Source organism: Stenella coeruleoalba, assembly GCF_951394435.1.
Source record: "Stenella coeruleoalba genome assembly, chromosome: 14".
Lineage (NCBI taxonomy): Eukaryota > Metazoa > Chordata > Mammalia > Artiodactyla > Delphinidae > Stenella > Stenella coeruleoalba.
Window position 1 is genome coordinate 47,813,364 of NC_137160.1, and position 15,892 is coordinate 47,829,255.

The 15,892-nt window shown below is 34.9% G+C and overlaps 1 protein-coding gene across 4 annotated transcripts in view; it reads left to right on the top strand.

Annotated features, from left to right (window-relative positions):
- The window catches only part of SS18 (SS18 subunit of BAF chromatin remodeling complex), a 76,694-nt gene that overhangs the window by 40,008 nt on the left and 20,794 nt on the right, over nt 1-15,892 (top strand). For 3 of the 4 annotated variants that reach the window (XM_079942761.1, XM_079942760.1, XM_079942762.1), the window contains exons 5-7: nt 1,793-2,014; nt 14,391-14,558; nt 15,234-15,338. In XM_079942761.1, coding sequence (XP_079798887.1) covers nt 1,793-2,014; nt 14,391-14,558; nt 15,234-15,338 — 495 coding nt within the window. The remainder of the gene's footprint in view (nt 1-1,792; nt 2,015-14,390; nt 14,559-15,233; nt 15,339-15,892) is intronic. The other variant, XM_079942763.1, reaches the window with a different exon arrangement.

Sequence of the window (15,892 nt, forward strand, 5' to 3'; positions counted from 1 at the left end):
TATAAACATATATTTTGGAGACCACTCGGTATATAAAGAGCTGCCTCATTCCTTTTGATGACTGCATTACATTCTTTTTGATGGATGCCTCTTAATTTACTTGGACAGTTCCCTTCTGATAGAAATATAGGTTATTTCTAGTCTTTTGGTGTTAAAAATTATGCTCTTGTGACTATGCCTGTAAAATATAAATAAATAAGTAAACAGATAAACTAAAAATTTTGCATCCATATATGTACACACACAAAAACTTGTATATTTATAGGATAAGTTCCTAGAACTGAAATTGCTAGGTTAAAGGTACATGCATTTTATTTTTATTCATTCATTCATTCATTCATTCATTCATTTATGGCTGCGTTGGGTCCTTGTTGCTGCATGCAGGCTTTCTTTAGTTTCAGGGGGCTACTCTTCGTTTCGGTGTGTGAGGGCTTCTCATTGTGGTGGCTTCTCTTGTCGCGGAGCACGGGCTTTAGGCGCGCGGGCTTCAGTAGTTGTGACACGCGGGCTCAGTAGTTGTGGCATGCAGGCTCAGTAGTTATGGTGCATGGGCTTAGTTGCTCCGAGGCATGTGGGATCTTCCTGGACCAGGGCTCAAACCCGTGTCCCCTGCATTAGCACCACTTCCCCTGCACTGCGCCACCAGGGAAGCCCTAAAGGTATATGTATTTTAAAATATGGTAGTTATTACCATATTGGTCTACATAAAAATAGTAGACCAATTTATAGTAGATTTATTTATACATTTATATTCTCTCAACAAAGTATGAAAGTGCTTCTTCATAATATAATTGGAACAAAACTTTTGATCTTTGTAAATCTAATAGGTGAAAAATGGATCTCATAGTTTTAATTTGCCTTTTTATTATATTAAATAAAGCAAGCAATTTTCTCATGTTTTATGACCCCTTTTGTAGTTTTCTTGTGAAGTGATCATTCATATACTTGGCCCTTTACTGCTGGTGGTCTTTTACTTGCTTTATATGTTAAGTAAGTAGTTTGGTCTGTGATATTTCTTATAAATAATTTTTTCCCAGTTTATCTTTTTATTACTTAATTTTGTTTTGTTGGTCATATGCAAATGTTTTATTTTTATGTACTCTACTTTATAAATCTTTCATGGTTCTGGGTTTTTTGGCATACTTAAAAAGGCCCTTACAGTCCAAGATTATTTTTAAAATTCTCTGTTTTGCAATACTCTGTTATGATTTCTTTGCTTTTTCTTCTTTTTTAATGTTTAATTTTTTTATTCATCTGGACTTAGTTTTGGTAGAAGGAATGTGGTAGGGACCCAACCTGTATTTTTCCAGATTATCTACTCAGTTGTTAAACATCATTTATTGAATTATCTTTTCTTCTGCTCATTGATACTTAACGTTCAGCGCCATTGTTATTTACCAAATTGTGCATTTTGGTCACTTTCAGACTGTGCTCTAGGTTTATTGATCTGCATTTATGTGTTAATGCTACATAGTTTTAATTCAGCTTTATATGTTTTGGTCTCTTACAAAGCAAGTCCTCCTTCATTACTCTTTTTTTTTTTTTCCAGGATGTTCCTGGCTTTTCAAAAGCAACAGTTTCTTAATCTGTAAAACGATAATAATGTCTACCTCACAGTATTTGCTATCATTCATGTAAAGCATTTACTTTGTTTGCTATTGATTAAATACTCAAGTTATTGTTTGTGTTCTTGTTACATTAATGCAAAAAAATAAATAAGCTTTTTAAGGTACTTTTGTATAGGTCATCTGTTTAACTTTCATATTTTGGTTCTGATCACTTTTCTTCAAAGGGCCTAACCATATGCCTATGCAGGGACCTGGGCCCAATCAACTCAATATGACAAACAGTTCCATGAATATGCCTTCAAGTAGCCACGGGTCCATGGGAGGTTACAGCCATTCCGTGCCATCGTCCCAGAGCATGCCGGTACAGAACCAGATGACCATGAGTCAAGGGCAGCCAATGGGAAACTATGGCCCCAGACCAAATATGAATATTCAACCAAACCAAGGTAAGTAAGCTTTATAAAATTCTTGACTAGGATGCTCCATTAGCCTTCGAAAATCGAACAGTTTTTTCAAAATGTTAGCTGATTTGCAAAATTACAAGTTTGAAGTGAGGAACAATAATACCCATAGAAAAGGAACATCAAGTTTGAAACCAACTTAAAATAATTTTTTCCTTTTACATTTAGAAATTAAAATGCTCAATTTAGCTTTTTAAGCTTATTTATTTTTATGTCTTTGGACAGTTTGAGATTTTATATTTTTGGATTTTTAAGCTAATCAATGAATAACCAAACATTTGGTTAGAGCTAGAAAACTGAGAAAATACAATTTTATCTTTGTAAGTACACTCCTTAAAAAACATCTGTGGTTCATTTTACTTGTGAAGAATATATTAATTTCTATGAATTTCCCTTGATTTAATATTTTCTGATGCTGTGTTTCAGCATTAAAGGTAATTTTAACATAATTTGTTATTAGAATGTTCAGTGGAGGTGCTGCTGTATTCTTATATTCTTAGAGTGGTGTGAAGTCTATTAAAGTTTATTACCAGCCTCAGAGAATGAAATTGTTATCATGTTTCTCTTTTAAGTATTCTTGTGAATAATAACTAAAAACCAGTAAGTGGCGCTCTGTTCTGCTAATTGCCTGGGAAAACATTTGGCCTGTTGCCAGCCTAAAGCTATTTCAGTTACTAAATGCAGTGAGGTTAAGAGTCTAAGATAGAATTAAATGTATTTGCAATAAAATTTTCTAGATTTTGCTTATGAAAAACACATCACCAGAGTACACCCAGAAAAAGGAAGTTAATCTGTTGATCATGATTTTTGATGAAATAATATATTGTAATTTTAAAATATTAATAAAGATATTTTCTGTAATTTAGATAAAATACACCGGAAACAAAGGGAGATAATAGAACAAATTGTCAATGGATGCAGCTTCACAAAACTGGCACTTGCTCCATTTTTCCCCGCAAAAGTTGTTCAGTGCCCATGGTGGAGTATTTTTTTTTTTTTATTCTATCAATTAAAGGTTCAAAACAACAGCAAGATCCAGTCAGTGCTAGATCAGAAGGGGGTTCAGATGTTTCTCTGTACAGTTTGGTTACCAGGAAAAAGCAGAAAAATTGATAGTGATTCTTTACAGCAACCACCGTAGTTATGGTACACTTCTTAGAAACTACAGTTAAGGAAAGGTAGGATGTGCGCAAAAATGATGTTGCTGCAGCATGGTTTGATATGACATTATAAGATCTGAAGAAGAAAAAATAATGCATGCAGCAGTGTGTATGCAGAAAATAGTTAACTGTTTTTGGAGAAAGGACTTGAAGTGTTTATAGGAATTTTTTGTTCAAAACATAGGGACCAACTAGTCTTTCTATTTTTTTTAACTAAAATTATTTTTCTTTTATTGAGTTATAATTAACATACAATATTAGTTTCAGGTGTACAACATCATGATTCGATATTTTTACACATTATGAAATGATCACCACGATAAGTCTAGTTACCAACTGTCATTGAACAAAATTGTTAAATATTATTGACTGTATTCCCTATGTGAAAAATTAAAAAAAAACATATTAATACAAAGGCTAATATAATAAAAACATGTAGACCTACCACACAAAACATATCATTTCAAAAAGCTGCTCAAAAAGTTGGCCCTATTAAATTTACTGATTATATATTACTATGTTCATGGTCATTATACAAATTTCAAGTTACTATTTTTTTAGCTTTAAAAGAAAAATGAGTTTAGATGACAGTGGCATTGTAATTGGTGCCTACTTTTAGTTGTAGTTTTATTTATTTTTTTTAGTTGTGGTTTTATACATATCTGTGAATTGAGAAAACTGAAATATTTTTTAATTCAGCATTTAGGTTTATTATTTTAGCAGAATATTTCCCTCTAAGTTTTCTTATGAGGACTACTGCTTTTAGGTGAAAGGTTTAACAAGTTTTTAATGTTAATTTCTTTCTTAAATTGCTAGGAAAATATTGTAAATAGTCAATCCAACAAACTTTCCATGTTATTCTCACTGTTATCCAGATAAAGTTCAGTGACCATCACTTTGAACTTTAGGAGTAAGACCTGTGTTCAGAGTGAATCACTGTCTTCTTACGTATTGGATCTACTCACTCATGGAGAGAGAGCATAAGCTCCACTGGAATTCAGAAAGCTCCAGAAAGGGAGAAGTTTGCCTCTTTTGTTCACACTGTTTTGTTCTGGTGCCTAGAACAAAACCTGAGGGTAGGCATACAAATCTGTCTCTTCAGTGAATAGGAACTGAAACCAGATGTTATATGATAACCCGGAAAGACAGAGTTAGTGCCTTAAAGATGTTTCTTTAAAAGTCAAATTGGAATAGTAAGGCTTTCTGGACCAACAGATAGCATTTGGTAGAATCAGCAGTTTTCATTCCCAGGCATTAGTGATTATCGCTTTCCACATTTAACATCATTTTACTTACTTATTCCATATTCAAATATAAGGATTTTCACAAAGTGTTATATTTGTGTTAAAGCATGTATTTCACAAGTTCCGGGTATGGTATATAATTCTTCAGACTTGGATCCAAGTCTTGGCCCCATAGATTACCGTGTGTGGGATCTTTGACTCACTCACTCAATTTCTTTAAGTAAGATTAAGTGAGATCATAGCATTTAAAAATCCTAATTCGGTAATTGTATTGTTTACATAAAATCAGTTAGAATAAACAAGGTAGTTTTTTTTTTTGTAATAAAAACTCAAGATCAGTTTATTGGCTATTGTCTTTTTTAACCATAAGATCTAATTTATTTCTGGCTTTAATTTTGTTTGAGTAGTATTAAGAAAGTTTTGATTCATTTAGCTAATAAGTTGCAAGTGATAATGATCTGATCTAGAGGCTTGGCATTAGAGTAGTGGGAAATTTTTCTTTCAGTACCTTTATTATTGTAAATATGAAGGGCAAAAAGTATGTATTACCATAGCCAGGATTGTTATATTTACTCTTATTATACAGTGGTTTATTATCTGATCAGAGCTGTACACATCTTTGGGTTAGTAGCTACTGTTATTATCCTCATTCCATGCATGAGGAAACACATCCTTTGGAAATACAGGCAGGCCTGCTGTTGCAAAGTTCTGATATGCATGAACTTCTGTTACCACAATTTAGTTAAATAACACCTGTTGTCGAACAACATGGTTCAGAGTTCACTTACCATGGTGTATTAACTGTGAGGAGTTGCATAAAGCACAAACTTGGCTGCTGTCTCCTCAGTCCACAAATCACTGTATTTATGATTGTCATGATCGATGACCATTCACGTCACTTTCAGATTCTGTCAGTGATTGATCACTGTGCATCCATCAGTTATGCACATAACAGCAAAGCATGGAGTTGTGTTGCTTCCTTGGCTCCCAGAGATACATGTTATTTTATAAAAATAGATAATTCAAAGAGGGCCTTGGCCAGCAAAGGTAAAAGTCTAACAAAGAAATGAAAAGTAATACTGCGGGAAATAAATCCAAGTCCTTTGTAAGTAGAATTAGAGAAGGAATTGCTGACCTTGGGAATGTTGACACTGCTGCCATTTGAGAGACTCTAGATCTGCATTGCAGGTCCTCAGTGAAGGTGAACTTGCTGATGTAAATGAGGAAACTGGCTGTGATGAAAGAACGAAGATGTCCCAGAGAAAGCGAGACTAGCAAAATATTTTGTATTAAGGAAAGTCTTGGAGACATTTCATAACATTGAAAGCGCAAAGGATAAAACGTTGGAAGTTGATCTGCACTCTTTTTTAAAAATTTATTTATTTTTGGCTGCATTGGGTCTTCGTTGCTGCATGCGGGCTTTTTCTAGTTGCAGCGGGCAGGGACTACTCTTCGTTGTGGTGCACAGGCTTCTCATTGTGGTGGCTTCTCTGGTTATGGAGCACAGGCTCTAGGCACGTGGCCTTCAGTAGTTGCAGCACGTGGGCTCAGTAGTTGTGACTCACAGGCTCTAGTCGCAGGCTCGGTAGTTGTGGTGCATGGGCTTAGATGTTCTGCAGCATGTGGGATCTTCCGGGACCAGGGATCGAACCCTTGTCCCCTGCATTGGCAGGTGGGTTCTGAACTACTGCGCCACCAGGGAAGCCCTGGAAGTTGGTCTATACTTAAAAAGGAATATGCCAATTTGCCAAGCTATAGAAAAGATGCTAGCTCCGAATCATCAGTTACATCATGACAGTTTGGAGCTAGCATCTTTTTGAACTAAAGATGGGAAGATACTAAATCATGTTTGTATACTGATAGGAATGATCCATTGGAGAGAGGGGAATTGATGCTGCAAGAGAGTGAGGAAAGGAACAATTGCAGGAGCAATGTATTTGAGCTGCTGGGAGGAGTTTGAGGTCAAAGTCCCCAAGACTTCTGTCACCTCAGAGCCTAGCCCACTGCAGAGTTACCGGGAACAGTCCCCAAGGTTGGCTTCATATCTGACACCAGTTACAAGTCTAGGGTTCCCAAAACTACTCTCAAGTTCAGTGATTTGCTGGAAAGGCTCACAGAACTCACTAAAAGTTGTTATACTTAGAGTTATGATTTATTACAGTGAAAGGATACAGATTAACGTCAGCCAGGGGAAGAATCCAGAAGACGTATGAATGCAGAGTTTCTTTCCTCATGCAGTCAGGATGCTTTGCTCTCCTGGTCCAGCGTGTGACACACAGAGTATTGGTAACCAGGGGAATTCACCTGAACCTCCATCAATGTTCAGAGTTTATATTGGGGCTCCATTATGTAGATCTGATTGATTGATTGATTGATTGATTGCTCACGGTGTCTATCTCAGTCTCCAGTCTCTGGTCCCTCTGGGCATGATTCAAAGCTCCCGCCAACCAGGTTCAGGAGCTTTAGGAATCCTCAGTTTAATAAATTTAGTAAATCTTCAACATAAAAAAGCACTGTGATATTATACTGAATTTCAAGTACAACATAGAATATCTACAAATGAAAGAATTATTTCAAACATTTTATTCCATAGAAATATCATGTGTATCTCCATAGTGGATTTGAGTGAGTGAGAACTGTGCATACGCTCATCTTTCTTCACTGTAAAAATTGGTAAATTGGGCTTCCCTGGTGGCGCAGTGGTTGAGAGTCCGCCTGCCGATGCAGGGGATGTGGGTTCGTGCCCCGGTCCGGGAAGATCCCACATGCCCTGGAGCGGCTGGACCCGTGAGCCATGGCCACTGAGCCTGCGCGTCCGGAGCCTGTGCTCCACAACTAGAGAGGCCACAACAGTGAGAGGCCCGTGTACGGAGGAAAAAAAAAAAAATTGGTAAATCAACATTGGTAATATTGCAAGTTTCTTTTTGTTACAGTTTAGGTATACACAACCATTACATTGTAGTTCAGACTAGATGCTTTGTTTAAACATTTGATCATTATTCCTATATTGGATGGGTTTTTCAAGATTGTAATCTTTCCCCCACTGATGACATTTTTCTGGTTATAAAATATTTAGTATGAAAAATTTGGAAAAGAAGGAAAAGCATAGAGCATAAAATAAAATCACCTATATAATCTTGCACTATAAGTTTTAAATTACTCCACAGACAGGGTACAGTCCACTTATGGATAGTAAGTAACCTGTACTTAGGCTCTTTGTAGCAACAGTTTGAGTACCTGTAATTACATAATTATTTGTAAATATCTGTTTAATTATTTTTCCCTAGACTCTTTAAGTTCTATGAATTCAGGAACTGTGTCATGTTTTTGTTCACTATTTTATCCTATTTGTTAACTGATAGATTAGCTAGATTTCCTGCTGCTGTAACAAATTAGAAAACTAGCATCCTTGTCTGTTGTATTGTCATCCATTGGCTGTCATTCCATGAATGAACCAAAGAAGGAACCTGTCAGGTACTGTCAGAGAAAACAGATGGTTGTCAGTTATACCAAAACCTTTCAGGTTTGGGAGACAGAATCCAGATGAATTTCTATTCAACAGATTATAAACTTAGTTTCATTATGACTCATTTTTTATTTTGAAATAATTGTAGGTTTACAGGAAGTTGCAGAGGTAATATAGAGAGATCCTGTGTATCCTCCTTTCAATCATCTTTAAGCCCTGGCAACCACTGTTGCTCTTCTCTCCATTTCTATTATTTTGTCATTTTCAGAATGCTACATAAATGGTATCATGCAGTGTGCAGCCTTTTGAGATTGGCTTTTTTTACTCAGCATGATTAATATTTATTCAACTTGTTGCATGTATCAGTTGTTCATTCCTTTTTGTTGCGGAGTAGTATTCCATGTTATGGCTGTACCACAGTTTGTTTAACCATTCATCTGTTGAGGGACATTTCAGTTTCTAGTTTTTGGCTTTTACAAATAAAGATGCTCTGAACAGTCGTGTACATGATAATGTTTTTGTTTGGACATTAGTTTTCATTTTTCTGGGATAAATAACCAGGAGTGCTATTGCTGGGTCATATGATAAGTTATATATTCAGTTTCTTTAGAAACTGCCGAAGTGATCACCAAAGTAACTACCATTTTACCATCCCACCAGCAATGTGTGAGAGATCTGCTTTTTCCAAGTCCTTGCCAGCATTTGGTATTGTCAGTTTTTTTCTTTTTTATCTTAGCTGTTCTAAAAATGTGTAGTAGACTACATCTCATTGTGGTCCTAATTTGCATCTCCCCAATGGCTACTGTTACTGGACATCTTTTCATGTGCTTATTTGCCATCTCTATATCCTCTTCAGTGAAATGTCTCTTCATGTCTTTTGCCCGTTTTCTAGTTGAATTATTTTTTAACTATCTGTCCATCCATCTACTCATCCATTAATAGCATCAGGAGCTTTAGGTAAAGCTTTAATAAAGCTTTAGCTTTATTCTTTAATAATTTAATAATTCTTTAATAAAGCTTTAGCTTTATTCTTTTTCAGAATGCATTTCAGGGTAACTTGCAGATGTTAGTACACTTTACCCATGAATACTTTAGTCTGCATATCATTAGAGCTCAACGTTTAAAATTTTTTCTTTTTTCTTTTAATAGTTTTTTCTTTAGGTAATATTTACATGCAATGAAGTGCACCAATCTTAAGTGTATCATTCACTGGGTTTTGATGTATTTGTAACATTTACTCCTTGGGATTCATTTTATAGCTAACATCCTAGGTGCCCTTATGGGATGCAGTTCTAATCCAGTTTAACCATTTTGCATGAACTATAATCTGGTTGCTTTTATGGTAAAAGGGGACAATTGGTTACTTTTTTTCCATTACACCTCTGTCTCAACGTGTGATCCTAAGACTACCGGGATCAGAATCATCTAGGGTAGTTGTTAAAACAAGATTTGTCTGCTCCACCCCATACCTGCTAAATCAGAGTCTCTGGGGGTAAATTTTAGAAATTACGTTTTACAAACATTCCAAGTTCATACTTACTTACAGTCCATTCCCTCAGAAGTTTTTTCTAGGCAGGATCATTTCTTCTGTACCTGATGGTTCATAACTTTTCAGCTTTCATGCTAAGTGACACAAAGCTATATGTTCTAATATAGCCCATCTCCATGGCTTTCTACTTGGACAAGATAGGACCTTACTTTCACAACAGATTGTCACTTGTGTCCCATAAATCTAGAGCTTCTGGAATGCCTTTCATTCTACAATAGATGTTTAACAGTGACTTTGTTTTCGAATTAATATTGTATAGTATAGTTGAAACTATTAAGAGAAGTTGGCTAAGAGATTGCCTAGCTTTTTACTTTGCTGGATTTATTAAGCCACAACACATCCCTTTTCCAATTTTCAATCACCAGAAAACTGAATACATAATCTAATTCTCAGACTAGTTTGTAGAGATGCCTGTGATTTAGAATTATGCCCTTGAGAATCCAGGACTTCTTAACTCAGCACTATTGACATTTTGAGCTGCATAATTCTTTGTTGTTGGGGCCTGTCCTGTGCATTGTGAGATATTTAGCAGTATTTCTGTCCTGTACCCACTAGGTGACAGTAGCAACCCCCCACACCAGTTGCGACGACCAAAAATGGCTCCAAACTTTACTGAATGTACCCTGGAGACAAAATCACCCACAATTGAAAACCACAGCCTTAAGAAATAATTACTGTAAGGAAGTACATGTAAGGATTGTCTGTGCTACTGAAGAAACTAACAATAACAGAAGTTATTGATTGATACTATTATGTTTCAGTACTTTTTAATACTTTCATGAGATTTCTCTAAAAACTTCATGTTATAAAAAGTTTGTATCTCTTAATGAACTGTTCTTTTTTACTAGATAAAATCTATCATGGTTCTATTTCTTCATTGGTTTCTAGGAAATTCAGCTAAGTTTGTACTAGGTAACAGTGACTTTACTAAGCTGCTGGGATTTTCTTAGTTACTTGGCTCATGTTCTTTTATCCTTGGTGTTATATCTAAATGTCTTATTATGAACTGCTTGAAACTCTTGATGAGGACAGATGTACGTTTTTGGTAAGTAAAGAATCCTGTTCGCTTTAAGTGGCTATTTAATAGGTGGGTGAGCTAATTGAATTTACTGGAATACAGGGATTTTTTTTCTTGCAAATAAACCATTAGTAATACATTCAAATGAGAGCTGTAAGTGGTTTAGTTTGAGACTGAATGGTTAAGGAACAAGTAGTAAAATGTGAGCAGTAGATGATGAAACATGAACAAGAAAATAGGCTTGGAGTAGGTATTATCTACGCGGTTTCGTGGTCACTATAACAGAGATAATAGATGAAGTGAAGAAACTTCTTGTATTCTAGGATTTTATTATTAGAGTGATGATGTTACATAGAACTGTTTTCCTGGGAGATATTACATGGGAGAAGTATGATTTGACTTCGAAGAAGAGGTACACATAATGGTTAAGAGCATGGCTTTAGAGTTCTCACCACCATTTCCTAGCTATGCAACTTTAGGTAAGGTTCTTAATGCTTGTATGCCTTAAGTTTTCTTACTTGTAAAATGAAGTTGATAACAATACTACATGTTTCATAGGGTTCGAGGAGGATAAATAATAGACTTAAAGCTCTTAGCTTGGGCTTCCCTGGTGGCACAGTGGTTAAGAATCCGCCTGCCAACGCAGGGGACATGGGTTCGAGCCCTGGTCCGGGAAAATCCCACATGCTGCGTAGCAACTAAGCCCGTGCGCCACAACTACTGAGCCCATGTGCCATAACTACTGAAGCCTGCAACAAGAAAAAAAAGCTCTTAGCTTAATGCCTGGCCCATAATAAGTGCTCATTAACTGTTAGCTGTCATTTTTAACCTTTACTTAAAATAATTCATAGATTAATGGTATGATTTACAGAGTTTTAGTGTATTGGTTTGCATCTCAAGATATGAATATATATGCATGTATGTATATATTATATGTATATAGAATTTTAAAAATTATATAGTTCTAAATTCTTCACAGATTATTTGAAGCTTATTTTTTTTAATTAATTTATTTTAGTTCAGTTTTGGCTGCTTTGGGTCTCTGTTGCTGTGCAAAGCTTATTGTTATCTTTTTGAACAAGTAACTTGAGACAAAACTAAGTATTAACTGTCTCATTGGAGCAAAGAATTCCAATAATGTAAAATACGGTGATTTGGGAATATTTTACATCTGTTTAAGATATAGGACATTGTTTCCATAGAATATCTGTTAGGGTGTGAAACTCAAAATGGAAAGAAATAATGTGGTGATGTACATTTGTTACATGTCCTTTTAAAACACTTTTACAAAAGCATATTATAATTAAGACATTAGTAGGATCTTTGTATCACACTTTCTAGTTCATCTTAGCATCAGAATGATTTATGTAAAAGATAAAGAGTAACCTTTAAGCATACAGTAATGTGTGAGGTCACTATTTGTAGAAAATGATTTTAATAGACTTATTATCTTCACTTTGTAGCACAAATTTTTAGAACTTATTTTGGGGGTAACCTTTTGAGATTTAGCTCTCTCATTTCCATTAGTATCTCAAGAGATAACATACATTTATTTGCCAGTGTAGCATATTTCATTATCATAAGAAAAATAATATGCTTCCTAAACAATCAGAATTGAAGTCTAAATTTTTTTTAATGGATAAGGCTTCAAGGGAAAAGATGAAAAGTACCATGTTTTAGCAGTGCTCTCCTCCTCCATTCTCTGCCGTTTTAGGCTTGATCTTGAATGATGTCAGGGATCCTTAGAGGGAGAGAAGTGACAGAGAATAAAAGAAGGGTGGTAATTGAGCTCTTTGGGATTGGAAGTGCTGACAGTCCCCAAAGATAAAGCACAAGTGGCATGGTCTTTTCTATCTAGGGCTTAAACTAGAATTACTTTTCTCCTTTACAGCAGAGCTTGGAATTTTGTTGTTATTGTATCCTTTGGGATTTTCCCCCAGCTATTGTGTTTTTGCTTTCTTTCTCCTTTATTTTTAATTTTGCTTCCAGTGCATATTATATGCTTTAATTTTATAGTTATCTTCTGTTAAGACAAGAGGTCTTTAATCAGTGATGGAGAAGAAAGACAAGGCAAAACCTTCATTTACTAAAAATGAATTCTATAAATGGCCAGTCATGCTGCCTACTATATTATGAATGCTAGTATTCAGTACTTTATTATATACAAAATACATTTTAAAAATTGTAACCTCAGTTAAAGTAGTTAGTGTTTTGGAACTTTTTAAATTGCATAATTTGTTTCTGAACTACTAAGTTTGCTATAGCTTCAGTAGAGGCAGTGAAGAACAGTAGAATAAATGTGCTTTTGAAGTCAAATTTGAGTTATGCCTGATTCCCAGTTGATATCTATTAGCTTATATGATCTTGATCTTTGGATTCTTTGGCTAAAAACTTGACAATTAGTATCCTTACCTTTGGTAGTTGTTAGTGATTTACATTAAATAAATGTGAAAGCATGTCTGGTAGTGTTAAGTGCATTCTGTATCAAGTTCTCTTCCCCTCCACTCTCCACTGAGCCACCTTATCCCTACTATTAGGAGTTTATTGTTGAAAAACAAAGTCCCAGAGTAAACTTTGAAAGGTTTATATTTATGACAAAATTAGAAGGAAAAAGGAATTTGAAAAGAAGTAGAAGAACAGAAGAAGGCAAGTAGGAGAAAAAGAGTTAGCTCTGATAAAATACTTCTTTAGATAACCAGTTCTTCAAACTGGAAGAGTGAGTTCTTTCTGCTTACATTGTTGCTGCTATTGTAGGTCAGCAACATATTTAAAGAGGTGGGCATGTTTTGTTTTGAATTTTTATATAAATAATGAGCTTTTGGCTCATCTGGGCAGTTTTGCCTGTAAAAGTTTTCTAGTTCTTTGCCTTTTGTACTTTCTTCTTAAATTTTCCCCAAGTCAGTAAAGGCGGGGAGTATGTAGCTCTTTAGGCAGTAAACTGGGGGATGACTCATACATACTTCTCAGATAGTAATGGTTATAATGGTAGAATGATGAGCTCCCCATACCATAACTTAGCCTGGGGAACCTCTGAAGAGCTGCTTACATGTTTACATGACAACACAGAACTTTATGGCCATTGTTCATTATATCATGTGATATATTTTTACTGTTGCCAATGTGACACTATAGCAGTGGTCGTTGGGCTACCTCGATATTACTCACTTTGGAAACCGCATAGTTCTGATTTCTAAGTCTATGGCTTATTGTAGTTCTCTGCCTAGGTGTTTTTGATTGTGTATGTGTGTGTTAGAGCTTATTAAGAAGCATTGTATAGTCTTGATTTCAGGAAGACCTTTTTAGTTTATATATCTTAAAGTTGGAAAAAGGAAAGAAGACCCTTAGATTTTTGTTTTAAAATTGTTTATGAAATTCCACCAATATAAGGAGTATATTCATAAATGTGTTTGTAGTTTCCCTGTCTACCATTATATAATGACTGGGCATTGAAAAAGGAAAAAAAAAAATGGATACACTGAAATTAGATTTCTTTCCGTTAGTTCGACTACTGATTTGCTGTGTGATTTTGTGGTTTACTTTGTTTTGGCATATGTTCTTATGTAGCATAAGGATTCTATCTTTCCTAGAAAGATTGCATAGATAAATACTATATAGTACATAATAAAAAAATATATACATTCAGGATGTTTATATATTGTATCCACTCTTTTTTTAGAAATTGTTACAGTTTTCTTCCAGTGGAATTCAAATCAGCTACCATGGATTACTTGTTTTCCCTTGTTTGCAGATTATTTTAGGCGTGTGAACTGTAGTTCAAAGATTTGTTTTTATTACTTGAAGTCAGTTTATCTTGCAATAAATTATATAGTTTAGGGATTATATGATAAAAGATTTTTGTATTTCTCTTAAGATGTTAAAATTATATGCAAAAAATTACGTGCATAATGTTTTGTCTGTTTTCAGGTCCAATGATGCACCAGCAGCCTCCTTCTCAACAGTACAATATGCCGCAGGGAGGTGGGCAGCATTACCAAGGCCAGCAGCCACCTATGGGAATGATGGGTCAAGTTAACCAGGGCAATCATATGATGGCACAGAGACAGATTCCTCCCTATAGACCACCACAACAGGGTACGATTCCATTTGGAAAATTTTTAACAGTAGTCGAAAGGCTTTAAATTTTAATGAACTTTTCATACAGGCAAAGTCAGAGCTTTTTGTTTCTTGATTTTTAAAAATCATATTTTATTATTTTTCTTACAAGGTAGTGGGTATAGTAGGTACAGAGGGTCACAGAAAGTGGATATGAACTTCCTGGTTTATAGCTTTCTTTTATTTATTCTTTTCTGGGAAAAGTTTACGTCAAAATTTTATATCGAAAGCTTACTAATTTACAGCAGAAAATACTGTTTTATTTTTGAGAAGTTACTAAATTTGAGAAGTTACTAAATATATGATCAGAAACAAACCCTAATTTATTTCAAACTGCTCTAATATCAAAATAAAAAGGAAATTAATTTTCTTCCAGTTTGAATCTCTTAGGAAGTTAATGTTTGTTTTTTTGAGTTGGTATTGTTTGATATTGCATGTATGGTCTTAACATTAATTTTTGTGAAATGTGGTGTGTGGTGTTGCTGTGTGTTTATGTATGTGTGTGTATACGAATAGTCAAAAGTATCTGAAATGCCCCAAAGCATGGGAGGGGAATCTACAGAAATCATCTCTCATAACACCAGATTAGACGGAAAGCCTTTGAATGACCTGGAGAACAAATTATTTACATCTTGACTGGTTGTGGTTTTTCAGGCCCACCACAGCAGTACTCAGGCCAGGAAGACTATTATGGGGACCAGTACAGTCATGGTGGACAAGGTCCTCCAGAAGGCATGAACCAGCAATATTACCCTGATGGTAATCTCTCCTAATGTTAACTTTCCCATTTTCTATCCCTGCCCAGTATTAATGTGGGTAGCTACTCAAAACATTCTAATCAGAATGAAGAAACTAACAATGTGTTTCTTCCAAATTTAGAAACACTGCAGTAATCTAAAGCATCAATGGTAGCATTCGTTTATAATCTATTTTAAAGTATATTTTGTTTGGTTATTCCATATTAGTACCATCAGGAATCATGTTCTGTCATTGGAATCCTTTCTTATATAAAAGAGGATCCTTTTATATTTGGAATTGTTCATTTGAACCAAAGCAAGTGTTACTGATTTACTTTTTTAAATAAAAGCTTTTTTGAGGTAATTCATATACCGTAAAGTTCACCCACTGGTTTACTTTTATGCATTGTATAAATACGAAGAGAATATAGTTTTGAGTATTCTTCCAAATTTCATCATGTTCGTTAATGTTGCATATGTCTCAAAGAACAGAACTATGTTTATATACATTAGCATTTGCACTTGAGAAAGATTTTAGAGACTGAATCATATCCATAATATAGCTGTTTATATATA